This window comes from Lathamus discolor, chromosome Z (genome assembly GCF_037157495.1).
Source record: "Lathamus discolor isolate bLatDis1 chromosome Z, bLatDis1.hap1, whole genome shotgun sequence".
Lineage (NCBI taxonomy): Eukaryota > Metazoa > Chordata > Aves > Psittaciformes > Psittacidae > Lathamus > Lathamus discolor.
The window spans coordinates 101,876,544-101,895,361 of record NC_088909.1 but is presented as its reverse complement, the minus strand read 5'-3'; the positions used below and the strand labels follow the sequence as shown (position 1 = coordinate 101,895,361).

General features: G+C 43.9%; 2 protein-coding genes across 6 annotated transcripts in view; one reads left to right on the top strand and one right to left on the bottom strand.

Moving 5' to 3' along the window:
* The window catches only part of FAM219A (family with sequence similarity 219 member A), a 94,082-nt gene extending 90,352 nt beyond the window's left edge, over nucleotides 1-3,730 (bottom strand). For 2 of the 3 annotated variants that reach the window (XM_065663118.1, XM_065663119.1), the window contains exon 1: nucleotides 3,522-3,730. In XM_065663118.1, coding sequence (XP_065519190.1) covers nucleotides 3,522-3,581 — 60 coding nt within the window. In that variant the 5' untranslated portion in view covers nucleotides 3,582-3,730. The remainder of the gene's footprint in view (nucleotides 1-3,521) is intronic. The other variant, XM_065663120.1, reaches the window with a different exon arrangement.
* A 297-nt stretch (nucleotides 3,731-4,027) lies between these two features.
* The window catches only part of DNAI1 (dynein axonemal intermediate chain 1), a 151,634-nt gene continuing 136,843 nt past the window's right edge, over nucleotides 4,028-18,818 (top strand). For all 3 annotated transcript variants that reach the window (XM_065662725.1, XM_065662726.1, XM_065662727.1), the window contains exons 1-4: nucleotides 4,028-4,104; nucleotides 15,374-15,442; nucleotides 17,228-17,326; nucleotides 18,243-18,323. In XM_065662725.1, the coding sequence (XP_065518797.1) occupies nucleotides 4,072-4,104; nucleotides 15,374-15,442; nucleotides 17,228-17,326; nucleotides 18,243-18,323 (282 nt within the window). In that variant the 5' untranslated portion in view covers nucleotides 4,028-4,071. The remainder of the gene's footprint in view (nucleotides 4,105-15,373; nucleotides 15,443-17,227; nucleotides 17,327-18,242; nucleotides 18,324-18,818) is intronic.

The following is an 18,818-nucleotide window of genomic DNA, read 5'->3' as shown; positions in this document are numbered from 1 at the left end:
TAGAGAAAACAAACCAATACACATCATCATAATGCACCACCAACAACGTAAGTTTGAAGTTAACACATCAAATACCAAACCTATCAGCCAAGACAGCTATCTACCAAGTATAAGTGTCACAGAAATAGTCAATTTCAGACCTCATCACACCATGCATTCCCAAAATCCTGGAAATGGACTGTCTGTTACAAACCCACCACCCAGCAGTTAACAAAGAGAGCCCTTTTTGTGAGTGCAGAAGGATCATGACAAGTTGACTTGAAGATCAAATAGAAACTAAGCAGAACTAAGAATTTCCACAGCAGAGACTGCATCACATTGATAAGGAAGACATGACACCAAGCACCCAGAGTAAACAAACCCCTTGTAAATTAGTTTGTATTAATTTGAAGAAGCATGCATTTTTGGGATGGAAGCCAAGAGTCACCAGTATCCAAGAGAGGAAACAGTAATCAGAACAATCCATCACATTTTCATGCAAAGGAGCCACATGAATGAGGACAACTGATGGTTACCAGCCTTTCTTCCCTTCCTTTACGAGTATGTACAGAATTGTGCCACAATATCCAAATAAGCAAAGTAATGTGTCTTGCAAAGATAGAAAACACTAGGCTTCATCCCATCCTACAGCCTGCCAGTGTTTAACCAGGGTCCATATGCCACCCTGTCCGCCTGCCCACAGCAACTCCCCCTCATTAAGTCCTGCACTGAACCTTTCCCTGGGTCTGCGTTAGTACACAGTTCTCATTATACGTTTGCAGAGGCCAAGCAGAATCAAGACAGCTTATGCTTATCCAAACAGGCTGGAGACAGGAGAAAATGGTTGCCCACCTTCTTAACTTCACATCACTGCATCCAATGCAGTGGTAGGGTAGGAAAGTCACACATGACAGAGTTGGCCAACGTTGAACCTGCAGACCAAATGCTTCCTGGCTCAGAAACACAATCCCCATCTACTTGCTATTAGCAGAGAAAAAACTGCAGAGAGATCTGGTGGGCTTTGTTGGAGCAAGCAGTACTCCACACAGCTCCTGTCTGTACTATCTAGGTACTGCCTTTAGCCTTGCAGTGTGATGCCAGTGCACTCCTTGGCTGGTCAAAGCTGTCAAGGAGAAAAGATTCTCCCACCAGACACATTGAGCTTTAAAGAACTTACTTTTGCAAGAAGCCATGGATATGTGAGGTTCTCTGTCTCTGCTCAGTAAATACAACACTGGTTATTTTCAGGACGCACTCATGGACATCAGATATTAGCGTACTATCATCCCTGACAGACAGCTCATCAATAGTGTCAGTATCAATGGCAGGTTTGGAGGCTGAGGGGCTCAGAAAGGCTTCAGACTACCTTGCAAGAATGACTTCCCTTCAGCATTTAACAGCCGTACCTGTCTCTTGATTTCGAACATCAGCAGATTAGCAGACCTGCCTGTCAGAGGGCTTCTAGACAGATCACTGGCAGACTGAGGGTGCACAAAATGTTGGGAGTGGACACAAACAGGACAGCTGACCCCAACTGAACCAAGGGATATCCCACACCAAATGGAGTCATCCTCAGCGTACAGAGCTGGGGAAAGAAGAAGGAAGCAGGGATGTTCAGAGTGATCTGTTATCTCTGCTTAATAAAAACTCGGACAACAAGTAGCTCATGCAACAAGTCTGTATCAGCTTGAATGGACAATTGTCTTTCCCACCACAACAGTGGGAAAAGAACCAAACAACAACAAGAATGAAGCTAAAATACACGTTCACAATTTGTCAACTCTCGCACCATTAAGTGTTTTTTCCTGCCCCTAAGGGGTAATTTGACTTTGTAGACCTTCACAGAGTCCTTCTGTTCACAAGACAATTACAGTGTTCTCAACTTTTTACAAACACTAGCTGCAGCAAGAAACCAAGGATCGACAGATAACTCTAATGTACAGTTTGATGTACTGGAAATCTCAGTAGTGTCTTCAGTGGTAGCATAAACCTGCCAATAACCCATCCTCACCTGCTATCAAATGGATCCACGCAAGTATTTCAGTAAACTTCTTTCCACCTCTTCAAAAATTTCATATTCCCATCTCACACAATCAGAGGCTGAGATGGAATTTGCTTACTTCAGGTGCCAAAGGGAATCAGCAACTTGACTGAGTCAGCCCATTATCCAGCTTTCAGTTTAATGCCAAGGTGAACTGTATTTCAACAGGTCCCAGGTTATGCATAATAATACACCAAGCAGAGAGCAAGGCAGACCAGAGTAAGGGCAAAAGAACACACCAAAACCTCACTCAGATGGGAAACAGAAGTGGAAACATTCAGACGTTCTGCAGCACACAGCTGGGACACAACATCATACAAAGGCAAGCCTGTAGCATCAAAGCAAAACAGCTACGTGCTCATAAGAAGTCATTTGAGTGCTTAGTCTAGCATCTCCTATGGCTGCCAGCCAGCTGGCCTTCCTTCATAACTGTCATTTCAGAAGCTACCAAAAGCCCAGGGCCACTCTACCTGCCCATTTACACAACCGTGAAGCCCCATGAGCCGTATACTTCCTTTGCTGCAAACATTCCCCAGGGTCCCATGTAGTAGTGTAACCATCATGTCAACCTCTTCAGAGCTCATTAATTGAGTATAATCGCGTCTATGAAATGAAAAAACGTCCTGATATGAAGAACACACACACCCTGGCAAAGGGAAGGAGGGGGAAGGAGCGGAAATCAAGCACTCACAGGCTGGGGGGTGTTTTTTAATGTAAATTATTTTGTCAGCAAAACGGATTTCCAGAGCTGTTTCTTTGCAAAACACCTGGACTTTTCACACGATGAGCATGCAACAGCAGCTCTGCACTGAGAGCAGCGGCTGTAAAACCAGCCATGGGGAAGGTCCTGCAGCCTCGCACCGCGCTTATTTCACACCCATCCCGGGAGGTTAATCCAGTCCCCGGGGATCAGCGAGCCTCGCAGCTCCCAGACCGCGCTGCGCGCAAACACCACCTAATTTTCACCCCACATCTCACGTATCTTGTGAGAGCCAACTAAAACCCCGCAGTCCCCGGCGCACCCAGCTGCTCTGGCCCGCCCGTCCTTCGTCGAGGAACCCGGTCGAGGCGGCGGCGAACACCCGCCTCATCGCCAGCCAGGCCGGGATGATGCTCCGGAGAGGCGACGACCGCACCGAGGCAGAAGCGCAGCTGCTGCCGCCCTCCCCGCAGGCGGGCTCTGCCTTAGCTACCGGCGGCGCAGAGAGGATGGGACGACCGGGGCTGACGGGCAGCCGTGCCGACGGTGACCGAGGGATGACACAGCAGCAGCCGCCGCTGGGCACAGCCCCGGGGCCCGCCGGGGATGGCGGCGGCGCTAAGGGGACGGCCGTTACATAACGGTAGCGGCCCGCAGACCCGACCCAAGCAATGACACCCATTCCCCCCCTCCTCTTCCTCCTGGCACTGGTGCTCCCGCTCCGTCCCCGGACACCGCGATGAGACAGCGCCGGCGGCTCCCGGGGACATCGCGGCCCCGCCCGCCCCTCCCTCCCCTCACCAGCGGCTGCATCTCGGCGCGCACGGCGGGCACCTGGAACCGGTCTATCTCCTCCATCATGGTGGCGGCGGGGCTGGGGCGCGGCACGGGCGGGCGGGCGGGCGGACGGGAGAGCGCAGGGAGGCTCCTCACGCACCGAAGGACAGCACCGACAATACCGCCACCAGCCGCGGCTACTGCCTCATCGCCGCCGCCGCGGTGACTCAGCCGCGCCGCTTCCGGGTCCGGCCTCCGCCGCCCCACCCCTCATCTGCATATTCATGAGAGGGGGCGTGACCGCTGCCCGCACCCCAGGAGCCCGGATGCTCGGTTCCCTCGGCCCCCCCCCCACGCAGCCACCGCTGGGACGTACCATTCCCCACCTCGGGGGGAGGAGCGAGGGCACCTGGGGTGAAGGGAGGGGAGCGGGGGAAATAGCTGCGGCCAACGGCTTTCTGCGGCCGGATGGGCCGCACGCCGCTTCCGGTACGTTGCCATAGTTACAGCTGTCAACTTCCGTCCAGCTGTGGCGAGGAGCGGCCGGTGTCGGGAAGCCGCGGGGGCAGTCGCGATGCCAGCCAAAGCGGCCGACAAGCACCGGCAGGTAAGGGCTTGTCCCGTGTCGGCACCGCAGCAGGGCGGTGCTGGCGTGACGCCACCGCCGTGACGCCACCGCCGTGACGTCAGCCCACCGCGGATGGCGTCACTGCAGTGCCTCATGCAGCGGGAGGTAGTGGTTCACAGGAGGGAGCGGCGCTCCGCAGCTCCTTCTGTAGCCCTGCCGCCCTCAGCTGCTGCCCTGACGGGGGTGCCACAGTGGTAGGGTGACATGGCGGTTCCCGGAGCTACCTCGTGTTATGTCATCATGCACAGCCCAGCTTGTTCCCCCCGCCAGGGTGCCCTGCAGACCTGCAATCCCACCAGGGCTTGGCACTGCTTACTGCGTGGTTACACCATGTGGCATCACTGCCCCAGCAGTGAGGTGCGTCATCCCCCTGGCAGGACACCTCTGTGTTCTGGGGCGTTTCAGAGAATCAGAGAATCAACAAGGTTGGGAAAGATCATCAACTCCAACCGTTACCCCAGCACTGACAGTTCACCATCAAACCATGTCACTGAGGGCCTCATCTACACTGCTTGTGAGCACTTCCAGGGATGGTGATCCCACCGCTGCCCTGGGCAGCCTGTTCCGATGCCTGAGCACCCTTTTGGTAAAGAATTTTTTCTTAATATCCAGTCTAAACTGGGTATTATTGTACACACCAGGCAAACCAGCATGTCCCAAAGCTGCAGCACCCCGCACTGTGTCACTACTATAGCAACCCTACAAAGTCTTCACATCATTGTCATTCTGTTTCATCGCTGTTGCAGCATATGACACTTCCCTTCAAGGCAGGTTTTAATGCACTTAAGGTGTCCACAGTCTGCCAGAGAATCTTTCAGGGACACTGAGCAGACAGGCTGAAATCCCGGTTTTTAAAAACTTTTGTAAAAATCCTCTAAATTACACCTAGCTGTAAGTTTTGTCACTTTCCTTCTGTTTTACTATTTGGTCTTTGCTCAGTTCAAACAATAAAGTGAGGTTGTGTCCTAACCTTTGTGGCTGTAACCCTACTTTGGGAGTAGCGGCGTGGGATGTATCTGTGAGACCTCACTGTCTGCCTTCAGGCTCTGCGTGGGTATGTCTGTGTGATTGTCTGTACAGGATGAACAGCCCAGTCAGATTAATTCCCGGATCTCATCTACTAGATTTGCAAAGTGTTTGATTTGAAAGCAGAAGATGACCTGGATGATAAAACCCTTTTCATATCCCACGAGACTACATCAACAAGGGCATCACCGGCAGAGACAAAGATGTCATTATCTGACTCTACTCAGTGCTTGTCAGGCCACACCCAGAATACTGTGCTCAACTGAGGACCCTGTTAAACAAAACAGATGTGGTCAGGCTATGAGTGGGTCTAGAGAAGAACCACAGAGATGATCAAAGGACTGGGAAGCCATGTGAGAAAGGGCTGAGAGAACAGGGTTTGTTCAGCCTAGAGAAAGATGGCTTAGGGCAGAACTTTCCACCAGGTTCCGGTGTTTAAAGTGTGGCTACAAAGAAGATGGAGACTCCCTTTTTGCAAGGAACCAGATGGAAAGGATGAGGGGTCATGGGCAAAAGTTATCCTGGGGATATTCTGATTGGACAAAAGAGGAAAATTTTTTCCCAATGAGAACAATCAGACATTGCGATAATCTTCCCAGGCAAGTGGTGAATTCCCCAACACAGGCCACTTTTAAGGTTTGGCTGGACAGGGTGCTGGGACATTAGTCTAGCTCACACTTTGCCTGGAAAGGTTGGACCAGATGAGATCCCTTCCAATCTGGTATTCTGTGATTCATACATGGTTTAGGTCAATCCGAAAATATTTGACCTTTAGGGTGGGGAGAAGAGTGTTAGAAGTGGTGGCCCACAGTGACTGAGAACAAGCAGCCTCCTTCCTCGGTCCAGAACATGTGCCAGAAAGCCGTAACTAATCAAAGAAAGCAGAAAAAAAGAGGGACCAACACGATGGTCCAGAGCTGTGAGATGGTAACTGAGATCCCTGGGCAGCCCCCTGTGATCTTCGAGAGGATCTGCACAGCAGGAACTCTTTCAAGGAGAGAACAACAACCTTTGCTGATCATCTGATCCCTTTCCAGTTACCCAAGCATGTTTCATCTACCCATGCTGCAGCTGTATAGACAGTACAGACCCATGCAACTTCTGAAGCTTGAGCTAATAAACCTCACTAATGTGAGCTGGTTTTGTAGAGCCTGAGGACACCTTGCTCCTGCTGCCAAGGGTTGGAGCCCAAAATCCAGAAATACTGAAATAGTTCTTCAGGGCCTCTGAGGTCTCTGGGAGCCCTCTGGGTGTTTCTGCACGTGTAGTAGGAGGGCTTGTGGGCTTTAGAGCAGGCAAGAATAAAAGAGGGGATCACTGTGACATTCCTAATTTAGTACTAAGAAGCAGAGATTTAGTAATTTTCATGTTACAAAGGGCTTTATAAAGTTTGCAAATGGCACAAATTCAGAACCATAAACCAGATCCACTCCTAGATTATGATGTTTAGGCTAAAATTGTAAAAATAATAATGACACAAGCCAAACATGAGATTAAATGCTTGCTCTGAATTTCAGTTTCTTTTATTTTTAGATTTCCACATAAATATTTTCAATCATTTTCAGTAGCCATTATCTCAAATATTCTACAACAGAGAGGCTTTGATTCACAAGTTATTTGAAAAACTTAATTAATGTGCTATGAAGGCATTAGTTTTATTTTAAACATCTTGGAACATTATAAACTGTTTAAATTCTTAGGATTTTTGGCTTTTCTCATAACTTTCCTTACAGTAACTTAAAAGACAATAATTTTAACTTCTCCTGTACTGCCTTTCCTATATTTGCCTTGAGCTTATTAAATCTGAGGCTGTTTCATGTCCTTTTATCTACCAGAATATTCTTGCAGTGTACGAATTCTGTAGTTGACTATCTGGCTCCGGAGTCCATAGGCTTTTGCTTTATTTTCTCTGAGTCAAAATACAGCCCACATCTCAGTGGCTTTGCGAGTTTGGGGTGTGGATAGCAGTGCCTTTGCACTTCTTACTCAGGGCTTGATGATTGGTATTTACTGAGCCATAATGGCCACTATAAAGTTAATTGGTAAGTTAGGGTCTAGATCTCAGTTCTTGGCAAGAAAATCTCTGAAAATAAGTAAGCCCCTGCATTTATTCCTCATATACATTCCTTCTGTGTGCCAGTAGTAAGGCTGGAAACAAGCCTGCTATTTGCTGCTGAGGCTGTTTTTTCTGCTAAGCTTCATTTCCGTAGGCTTTGCATCCTTGTCCCTTTTGTTGCTAATTCTCCTCTGCTACTGCTCTTTTCTGCTGTCCTCTGTTTTTCATTCCTCTGTTTCTGTATTGCTTTGTTCTGCTTTGCCTCCTAGGTTTTTTCAATGCTGACTGCTTTCCCTTTGAAAATTTTCTCCTGAGGTTGTTCTCAAAGCTGAGATAGTTACACGGACACTATCAGGTCCTTCTCTTTTAGTGTCTGTCACTTCAGTCCCTCCTCTGCTTTCATGATTGTGTATTCTTCAAATGTTTTGTGATTAATTCTTTTTGTCATCTTCTTTTCCCTTACAGGTGGTAGTTGCTTGCCCTTCTTCTGTGCCTGTCTTGTATCTGCCTTCTTCTCTGACTTCAGCTTCTTTCTTTATTTCACTCTTTTTTTTTTTGTCTTTATCTGGGTAACTTTAGCCTCCAGTTCAGTCTCCAGCCATCTGGATGTCTTTTTCTTTGAAAGAAATCTCCCATATTCCTGAGTGAAAATATGTCAAAGACCATCAGAGATAAAGACTGTGGTCTTCCAGATTAATCTTTTAACTTGATCTGAGCCTTGGTTAGAAGCATCTTCAGGCTTTTCCACATTTGTGTACATAAATAAGAAATGCATTTGTATGCCTGGATCTTTGTGTTCCCAATGCAGCTTTGTAAATAGCTTTCGTATGCTCTGTTCTTCCATAACATCCTTCCTTTCAGGTCTGAAATGTGTTATGGACAATAACAGAGCTCCAGAGCATTTTGGAGAGGCATAAGCCAGTATCCCTGCATCAGAAAGAAGGGAATGGAAAAATTAGATTCTCAGCTGTCCTGATTTGACTAGGACAAACAGGACACTGAGAAGTGCAGTATGCTTTAAAAACACTGACCTTTGTGGCATGCGCATGGACATGCAGAAGGTTATTGATAGGGCAGGGATTAGCACCTAACCTGGTATCAGGCCCACATGTGGTCCTGGGTAGTGAGAGAAAGTGGCCAATGCTCCTGAGATTATTTTAAACATAGGTATCAGGTGTGCTGTTGAAGGTGTTGGTTCCAGATTTCCCTTTCTTTGCTTTGTGGCTTTTTTGAGCTGTGGGAAGCTCTCTTGTGCTGCTGTGTACCTCTATAGCTGAATCACCGCCAAGCAGAACCAAGATTGGTTATTGTTTCTTAACTGACATACACTTCTTCACATTTACTGTGTGCAAAACAAGACTGGCTGGTCTTACCACTTAGGGTCAAATCCTCTGTCAGCAACAGATCACTTATGCAGTGTTAAGAAAGCATCTGAATTTGGACAGCAAATGTTTCTTGTTGCACTTGATTTACAGTCTTGCACCCAGTGACCTGTCAGCAGCTTCCTTGCCGTTCAGCAAGATGTCAAAGAGAATCAGAGACCCCCTCTGCAAACACAGTCAACAATTAGACACATTTTACTTTTTTTGCCAGCCAAGGCTTTTAAGGTGCTTACTCGCTCTTAAGCGTGCATTAAACCATCCACAGAATTTAAAATAAACAGTTTAGTGTTTCTCAGAAAACAGATTATAAGACGTATTGGCAAATGGCTCTTCAGTTGGCATCCCTAGTGTGTGTAAATGGATGTCTACTGCAGGGCTAGCTGGAAGTCACTTTGTTTCCTTTGGCTTTGTTTCCATTCATGTGCTTATTTGCTCCTTGTGCCGTGTGGTGGTTTGGTATGTAGTTTGCTAATAATCAAAACAAGAATAAAAAGCTGGCAGGAATTTGTTAAATGGTTTTACAGAAATGTCAGGCTTAGCTCTTAATGTCTCTCCCTCTTCACTTTAGAATCATTCAAGCAGCTGTGTTCTTTCTTTTCGGACTACATGCTAACCTCTATGCTTCAGAAGAAGTGGGAATGATAATGTCTTTTCTCAGAAAGATGAAGTAAATTTAGCAAGAGTGTTCTGTGATTGCTCAGCCTTGTAGTCTGTCTTATGGTGATGGCTAGCATGGGAAGCAGAAAGGCTGCAGGAATGTCTCTTAAATGGTCCTAAAAAATATAGTTTGTGTTTGTCATTGCCCTGATGAGTGTTTCATTACTTTGTAATTGATTTTCAACCGTTGGAAAATTTGGTTAATATGAACTGACAGTTGAGCTTTGCAGACTAATCAACCATCATCCCTGCCTCCTGAATTTCCTGGTATTTTGGGTTGGATCTGCAAATTCAGCCCAGCTGATGCTTTAAGCATTTAGTTTCACTTCACTTTACTCAAGGAGTTCCTGTATAGTGGTGTGTCTGGGTCTTCACTATAATGAAAAGCTGCAAGAGCTAGTTTGGAAGGGACAGTTTAATCTGACAGTATAGGAGAAGGATGTACCACCCAGCAAAGGCGGTAGTGAAGAACTTACCCTGTATGGTAGGACTACACATGTGGTAGCATCATTGCATCTCCTACTTGATTTGTCATTGGATCTGAATGTGAGGGATGAATACATTTTTTCCTGAAGGATTTCTATGGTCACAAAGTCAGGATTCAACCTAGTTCTTGAATGAACACTTGCTCTTGAGAGTAAATCTCTGTTTGGTAGGGCACTAAGATGATTTATTTGCCATCAGCATTGCCACTGACAAATCAGGGGTTTTCTACAGTGGAAGATGAAATAGTTGAAAACTGAACCATAGAAAATAGCTGTTAAAAAAGAATCATACATAATTGTTCCAGGATATAGAAAAGCTTCAGAGCTTTTGCTGTTCAGTCAAAAAGTCAGGTACTGATAGTCCTCGTCTATTTTGTACAAATTCAGTTAATGAGTCTCAGAACAGCAATTTCTGGCTGTTTTGTTGCCGACAAAAAGAGAGTAGTGATCTCTGTGGATAGAGGGAGCAAGGACAAGACTAGAATGAATGGTTGGGTGTGATTGTTTTCCTCATTGCAGGACAAGCTGGACTCAAATTGCTAGGGTGTTGAGAGCAAAACTTCTACTAGTCATTGCATCTCTTAGAAGCTTTCCATCCCACTGGATGTTTCTGTGGTGTAGAAGCTTTTAGGAAATGCCAGCCTGGAGAGCTTTTTTCATTTACAGCTATGTCCTTTGGGATGTAGCCAGTATTTTCTTCATATTTTATTTTCCTGGTTTATAACTTAAATAATAAATGATTAGAGGAATTTCATTTGGAGACAACCCAAATATCCAACCTAAAAATATAATTAGAAATGCTTGTTGGATAGTTTAGCAGTAGGAAAGCTTCCTGCTGAAGGACCTGATTTTGCAACTATTTGCACCTCTTGATGGCTTGTCTGTGTGAAAGAGGGCTGTGGCAAGAGGAAAGAAAATTAAATGTATTTAAAGCATCAATTTTCAGCTGTTTCCTCTCTTAATCTGTATCATCCTGTTGGATTACTGTATCTTTGCTATATTCAATAGTCAATTTGTCTTGTAGCATCGTCGATGTCTGTCCCAGTTTCTAGTTGCTGCAATCATAAACACATCCTGGAAGAAAGGTCCAGAAAAGAAGTCACCTCAGTTTTCTACATCCTTAATTTAAATATCATGACTGTTATGGAAAAGATGATAATCTGTTAATTTATTCAATACAAGATGCTCATTGGGGTAAACCATGTTTAGCATGCATAAATCCTTATTCTGGAAGTTTTTGCTGTAGCAGTGGAGCACTGACCAGGATGGTCAAAGTTATGATGGTGACCTGGAGGTGAGAAATGCTTTATAGCTCCTTAATACCTCCTACCCATTCCTTAGTTCCCTAGCAACAATATCACTTTTTTCCTAATATAAATCTCTCATAATTATTCACACTTCTCCTCTTGTTAATTATTATTAAAGGCAGGGATAATAGCACCATTTATTAGAAAGATTTAGGAAGACTTGTTAATTTTTTTCTGTAGCAAAATCATCTTCAGTTTATATAGAGTTCACTAAAATGTTAGTGTTTGGCTTGTGATTGAAATGTTCTTTGCTGGGTGTCTGATTTAGGCTATGCATTAAAAAAAGGAAAAGATTCTAGATGCTGAACAGCTTTAACCAAAGCGCTAGTAGCAACATATTGTCTGAACTCTGTCCATGTTTGTAAGCCTGGGGGAGCTTAAATGAGGCAGGGAACTTACACAAAACAAAGTGTATGGTTATGGAATTAAGCTGTGTACCATGCCTGTCGCCGATGGGATGAATTGAAGGTTGCCCAAGCAACCTTAATTCTCACATTTTCTAACTTCTGAAATGCTTCTCTTTCAGATGCTGATAATATTCTGGTTTTTTTTTTTTTGTTTTTTTTTTTTGGGGGGTTTTTTTCCCGTAGTTAACAACAGCAAAAATGTGCTTGAATTTTAGAGATGTGTATGAAGGCTGGTTGTTGTGAGCATCTTGCTAGTGAATATACAATCCTTATGTTAATTCACAGTTATCCTTTATTGTTCATTTGTATTGCGGGTGCATTTGTGACCTCCTCCCTGTTGTACAAACACTTCAGCGTGGAACAAAGAAATGGCTTTTAGAGCAAAAGGTTTGCATCTTAAATAGTAGTTTATGGATAAATTAAAAAGAAGAATAAGTAAGCAATGGCCGTCATTCTGAGCTGTGGTAGAAGGTCATCAACTACCTGGGTGCTGTTGAGGACTCTACAGCTGATGTGGCAGAGAAGTTTTAATGAAAGGTGTGAAGAAGGACACTGTGCAGGCTTTCAGGAAAGATTTACAGTTAGAAGGAGCTTGCAAAAGAGATAGCAAAAGGACAAAGCACGGGCACACCAATAAAAAGGAATGTCAGGATTGCCCTTTCCAGCAAGTGGCGCAGCATTAGACTTTGTGCTGTTACCTGAGTTAGGAGGCTATGTAAAACACTTTATATTTTTGGCTGACACATAGAATCATAGAATAGTTAGGGGTGGAAAGGACCATAAGATCATCCAGTTCCAACCCCCCTGCCATGGCCAGGGACACCTCACACTAAACCGTGTCACCAAAGGCTCTGTCCAGCCTGGCCTTGAGCACTGCCAGGGATGGAGCATTCACAACTTCCATGGGCAACCCATTCCAGGGCCTCACCACCCTCACAGTAAATAACTTCTTCCTTATATCCAATCTAAACTTCCCCTGTTTAAGTTTGATCCCATTACCCTTTGTCCTATCACTACAGTCCCTAATGGAGAGTCCCTCCCCAGCATCATGTTTGATCCCCGTTTTGCTCCCTGTAATAATTTTAGAGATTTACTAGTCATGATGAGTGTTGTCTAGTGATAATATTGCCAGGATACTAGGATCTCATCTCTTCATGTTTGTGTCACCTTCCAGCTGGATTCCAACAGTTCTAGACCCCCTTGGAGTTTATTTTATATGTTAGCTAACACAGTTCCACATGTTTCTTCATTGGTAGGGTGTTCACATTATACCTGATGCTACCCGATGTATAGTAGTATGCTAGATGCTATTGTTTTGTTTTCTTTGTTACTCCTAAACCCAGTTTTTTTCAGTTCCTCCCTCTGCAGATCTACATTTCTCTAACTGGCCAGTGATGAGATGCTTACACTAGTGGGGTCTCCCTGTGTCAAGCCTGTGCCCCATTGCTTTTCATCACCTGCCTGTACTCCTCTATGCCACACCATGGGTCTCCTCAGGGTCTCCCAGTCATATCAGGCCTGTATTATATCATTAAGTTACAGTCTTAAAACCATGATGGTACTGTACAAAGACAAAAGAAATAAAGCAAATTAGCCATAGGTCTCTGATTGATTAGAAAAATTGCTCACATTCTGTTCTACAAACTCTACCATGCATGGAGCAGGGCAAGGTTTGTGCTGCCTCCTTCCAGTGCACTCTAGCTTTTCTTCAGTGCCACTTTTGTGTTTTAATACTGTTGCATATATGTATTCACAGGTGGCTTTTTGGATTATGTTAATTGAAATCTGTGCAACTGCCAAAACCAATTACCCTCAGATTGCCTTGTCGATGCCTTTGCTGCAGGATAAATGCTTTTATAGACTCATTTACAAAGGGTAATAGTGAGTAGGCTTTGTTCCATGTTTAAAATCAAGAGTTTGATTTTGATTTGGATCTGAATAAAACTCTGCTCTGAAAATCTGCTGCTTAAATCGTGTTGCTTAAATCACCTCTAATTCACATGTAGCATGCTCTCTGTAGGGTAGGAAGTGCTATTGCCTGTTGCCAAGCAATCACACTGGGGACACAGGACAGTTGTGTAATCCAGTAGTCTCAGCAGTGGTTGTGATGTGGGGGCTTTTAGGCTCTCTGATCTGCTCTGCTACCAGCCCACTGCAGGATTATAAAGGAAATGTCATAACTCTTTATTTTCTCCACTTGAGTCATAACAATTTGTATTTCAAAGCAAGGCACATTTTCTAAGCATATAAATGTATTGGTCTTTTCATTTTTCATCAGTTTTAATATGTATCTTCCAGAATAAAAGTAAATGCAGTTTTAGGTGCCTTAGGTGGTACAAAGAGGGGTAGTACTGAAAGGCACAGCCTCACATCTCTGCTACTGTTTCTTCTTCTCTGAAAATTTTTCTTTTCTGAATTCTTATTGTCATGTCTTAACAAGTGAAGGGACTTTAGAAAAAAGGCTTGGGGATCCTGGGTCGAAGTCATTATAGCTGCTTAATTGTTTAATGCGTAGGAAGCAGATGGTAGAAATGAATATTTAATTTTCCTAATGAAGGGGAACTATGAGAGGCATCTAGGAAACTCTGTAGAGACCATGCTCCTTAAGGTGTTCATAAGAGGTATGGAAAAGGGGATGAGAAATGGATAATATGATAAAGCTGGGATTGTGAGTAGAATAACTAGGAAAACCAGATGAAAACAGCAAGTGGCAGACTTGAAAAGCAAGCAGGGGTTCTTTGCATTTGCATGTAGTTGTACCATGGGAATCCTTGCTGTGGAAGCTGTGCATGCTAACAATGTGCATGGATTCCAAAAGGACTGAATAAATTTGTGGAGAAAAAGGTTCACTGGTATGAAATAAAAAGAATCACAGAATCACAGAATCACAGAATCACAGAATCACAGAAGACAGCATTTCTGTTTTAAGTCCCTGTGGCAAGCTGAGAGGGTATCCTGGAGAAAGTTCCATAGATATCTGCTTTGAATACTGCTGGAGGGAGATACTTGGGTAGTTTGACTTTTGATCTGGGCTGAAAGGCGCACTCTAACATTCTTCTAAAGAAAATCAATAAACCCTTGGGAGCTTGCTCTTCCACACCTTCATTTTCCTTCCCTCTTCTCTAGTTTCCTTTCTTTCCTGTCACAAAGACAAACACTTTCTCCAAGTACCTACTTTGCTTTTCCTATCCATCCCATCCAGTATTTTTCTGGGATCCATCTTGAAACCTGTTCTTGCCCAGGTTTTGAATATTGTCTCCTTTGTTTGATTTGTCAGCTCTCCCTCCCTCTGCCATCTGAGTTTTTGGTCCTGTCTGTCCCACAGTGTCTTCTCAAAAGGATCCTCTTCATTTCCTCTCTCACCTTCTGTAAAGTTTTCATAAAGCTCTGTCACTGGTGCCCTTCTGTTATTCCTTAAACTCTATCAGGCTCCCTATGAACAACTATTTCATTGTTTTCCTTAAAGCCTGTCATAGACGTTTTTCTGTGCTTGGGGAGGTTGGCAGTGGTCAACTTTCCAGCTGCTCATCAGTGTTTTCCATGTCTTTTTAGCACTTGTGTATTTGTAGGTGTGGATCTGCCGTCTCCAGGCTCACCATGACATGCAGGCATTTGGAGAAGAGCAGCTTTTCTGTGTGTTTGAGCAAGGCACTAGAACCCTCTGTGTGTGTGACATTTAAGGGTATCACAGAAAGACAGTAACAAGGAGAGAGCCTAGCGTTTCTTCTTCCTGAAAACTGCTGTCTTGTATTGTTAAAGTGACAGCCTTTCAATTAAATTATTCATAGACAAAATACTGGAATGTTCGGCTTTTGAAACATACCATTGGAGCAAACGTTATTAAACATATTAAACTTTTATTCTGCTTTGGTTAAATTAGGAAAAAAAGGTGCTTTGAAGGTTTACTTTTGGTATGTTGTCGCTTCAGGGCCAAGGTGGACCTTCAGGAGGAAGGGTAGGACTACCAAGGGTTTCGAGAGCGACATCTAAAAAACGGGTAAGAGCCACAAATCCACAAGTCTCAAAAAGTGTTTTCTCATTCTTTATCTATGAGGTGAAAACTAGATGCAGTCTGAACAATGGCCTGTTTTATGGAATTGGTAACATTCCAATTGATTTAGCAGTAAGGTTAGGAAGCTCTAGATTTCCACTGAGAAGGGAATTACACTAGCACTTTGGAATAAAAGTGGCAGCTAAAACAAATGTGCAATGTAGGTAATTTGCAGTATGAAAAGATTAAAATAAAATGCATGGGGTGTAAATTCCAAAATATCAGCTGATGTAGACTGTGAGAAAACTGACTGCTTGATTTAGAAAAATCAAAACATATCCCATATTCACTTAATTAATGTAGAAATACAAACATTAAAAAAAAAAGCATTAACTTTTTTACTATAATCCTTACTATAATGTTTTTACTGTTGGGCAAATAAATGCTTAGAATAGCTGTATTTAATCTACCTTCCCCTTATTTTGCTGTATTGGCATGGATGGAAGAACAGCAGTTTACTTGTCTTTAAACAGACATGGTAATAAACAGCTTTTCACTTTCTTAGAACAAGTCACAGTCCTGTTAAACGTTCCTCTTTTGACCCTTTTCATTTACTTTTAAACTAAAATCATAAATAAAAACATTAAACCCACAACACTTTTTACATGATTCACTGGGGAAAACAGCCACTGATCTGATTGGTATCGAATTGTGAATGATAAATGTCCTACAAGCAGGTGGGGAGCATTAAATCACAAGCAACTGTTCTGCTGTCATAATCTCTCGCGTATTAGCGTGCCTGACCTTCCCTACAGCTTGACTCATTTCAGCTCCCTTAGGGAAGAAAAAGGCTGCAGTCTGTGACTTTCCCTGGATGCCTGGCATATGCAGAATTCTCTCAGCCACTGCATGGTTTTACACATCATTGTGCTATTTACCTTTGTGGCACTCTGCAGATAGCAAAGCTTTGCTGGATCCAGTCTCTGTACCTGCAACCAGCCTTCACTTATACCCTGGACTCACCGCCAGCTCTATAATGTTTAGCAGACCTGAGAGAACTGTATTTAAAAGAATGATTGATTTATTTTAAATCAACCCATTACACATTTCTAACTGAGGGATAAATTTTGCCTGGAGCAGCTAAACGATTTAATCAGCAACTTTGTGTTCTGGCAGTTTGTCTGTAATGACAATTAGTTGAAATTCATCCCTGCAGTGATTCATTTTCCTGTTAATGATATCATACCATGACATCAACCCAACCGCAGCCTAAGGAGAGCAGCTCTCTATGTTGGGAGAATGCAGACCTGCTGGTCTTCATGAGAAAATGGTTAACATTCCTCCAGGATCCCCATCCCTGCAGCTTTGTATCTCAAACTAATTTCTAAGTGTAGCTTATAGAATAGCACTTCGGAAGTAATTGCAGGTCCTTGACTTGTGCCCTTGAGTAGTCCCAAGGTATGACTCATTTGGGTGTATATGGTTAAAAGAAACAGAATTGCCACCTTTCAAATCAAAATTGAAGTACAGTTACTTAAGTTTTGTTACTGGAGTTATTCCAGTTTTGTTACAGGCCAGGAATTATCTTCAGACAGCAGCTCCTCGTTGCTGAACTCTTGCTGTCAAATGTAGCCATTCAACAGTCTTCAGATTTGGGCCTGCCATTTGGGGTTATCTGCTCTGCTCAAACTACAGATGAGCTGGGGGGATGCTGTTTTTATCTCCTTGCTCCATGCCTGGAGAAGTGCTGCTCTGGGAGATGTACTAATGGGTTTGTCATTCCTCTGCTAGGATGACGATGTCTCCACTGAAGCAGGCGACGTGGCAGATGCAGGGGCAGGAGGAAAGGCTCTAGTCAAACCCCCAGATCAACTGGAGCTGACTGAGGCTGTGAGTAAAACAGTGTCTGTAGCTGTCATGAGATGTGTAAAAATTCTGTAAGATGAAGCCTACCTCTTACCCATTTGTTTTGGAGGGATTCCTGCGAGATGAAAACTCCAGTACTTACTGAAGTACAGTGTCTGCTGCATAAACTGAAATGTCTTTCAGCAGGAAAGCAGAGAATGTGCTTTGAATCACAGTTCTGGCCTTAAGGCAATGTAACTGTGTGGAGTTAATCCAAGAGGGGAATAGGGCAAAGGCGTCACTTAGACAAGGAGGACCCCAGACCCAATCTTTTAGCTTTTCAGGTGTCTGTGTGTGATATACAGTCCTACAGTTTTATGGCCATTTTCTATCAGCTTGGCTCAGTACTATTGCTGTCAGTCACCATTTCAGCTGCAGTTGGCTCTGTCTTCCACTGCAATGTAAAACTCTGGTTGGCTTCCTGTCCTCCAAGTAGCTCTCAAAGGGAAGATACACCTCCCCCTACTCAGGTAGTAAAACAGTTATCTCTAGTACTGCATTTTGTCTGCAGTGGTCAATCCTGCGAGCACTGCTACTGATCTTATTGTTTATGCATTTTTGGACAGTGTACACTTCAAGACATGGGTGATCTTCCTTGCCCTATAGAATGCAGCTAGCATTTTTCAAGTGCTAACATAGCTTAGAGAAGAATAAACATCTGCTGAAAGATTCAAGAAAGCCCATTGAAATACAATGGTGAGAAGCAGATGACTGTTTCGGAGTCCACTCTGAGCTTGCTTTGCCACAAGTGTTGTTCTTGTGAAGGCATCCGCTGTACATGAGGTATCTGCAGGAAATTGAACGTCATAGAACTGAGCCTAAACCTGCTGATTTTTGTGTGCTGTATGTTGTATTAATAGTGGAGTTTTATTTACAGTAGAATTTGTTTTCCATTCCAAAGGAATTAAAGGAGGAAATTACACGCGTCCTGAAAGCTAATAATCCCCATGCTCCCCAGAATATCGTCAGATACAGCTTTAAAGTAAGTGTGGCATGACCTGTAAACCACGATGACATTTTTTGCAGTTAAGTGATTTTGTGTTTTCTTCTGATTTATAACTAGGTAAATTTCCTTTTAATGTGGCTTCATCTTGTTACATATTTACTGCCAATGGTTCTTTTTTGCAGAGGGCAAAAGTCTAAAAGCATTGATGTATTAATTCATAAGTAGGGTATAACAATTATTCAACTAGATCTGGCAATGAACATAATTAGTACAGAGACAGGACACCTGACCCAAACTGACCAAAGAGGTATTCCATACCACAGCACGTCATGCCCAGGATGTAACGGGGAGTTACCCTGGAAGGGAAGGGACTGCAGGGTTGCAGGAGGTATCGGTCGGTGCTTGGCTGGGGGGAGTGGGGCGAGTTATCAGTTAGCTGGTGCTGAGGTGTTGTATTCTTTCCTCTTGTTATTTCCTTTAGCATTATTATTACTGGTGGTAGCAGCAGTGATTTGTGTTATACGTGAGTTA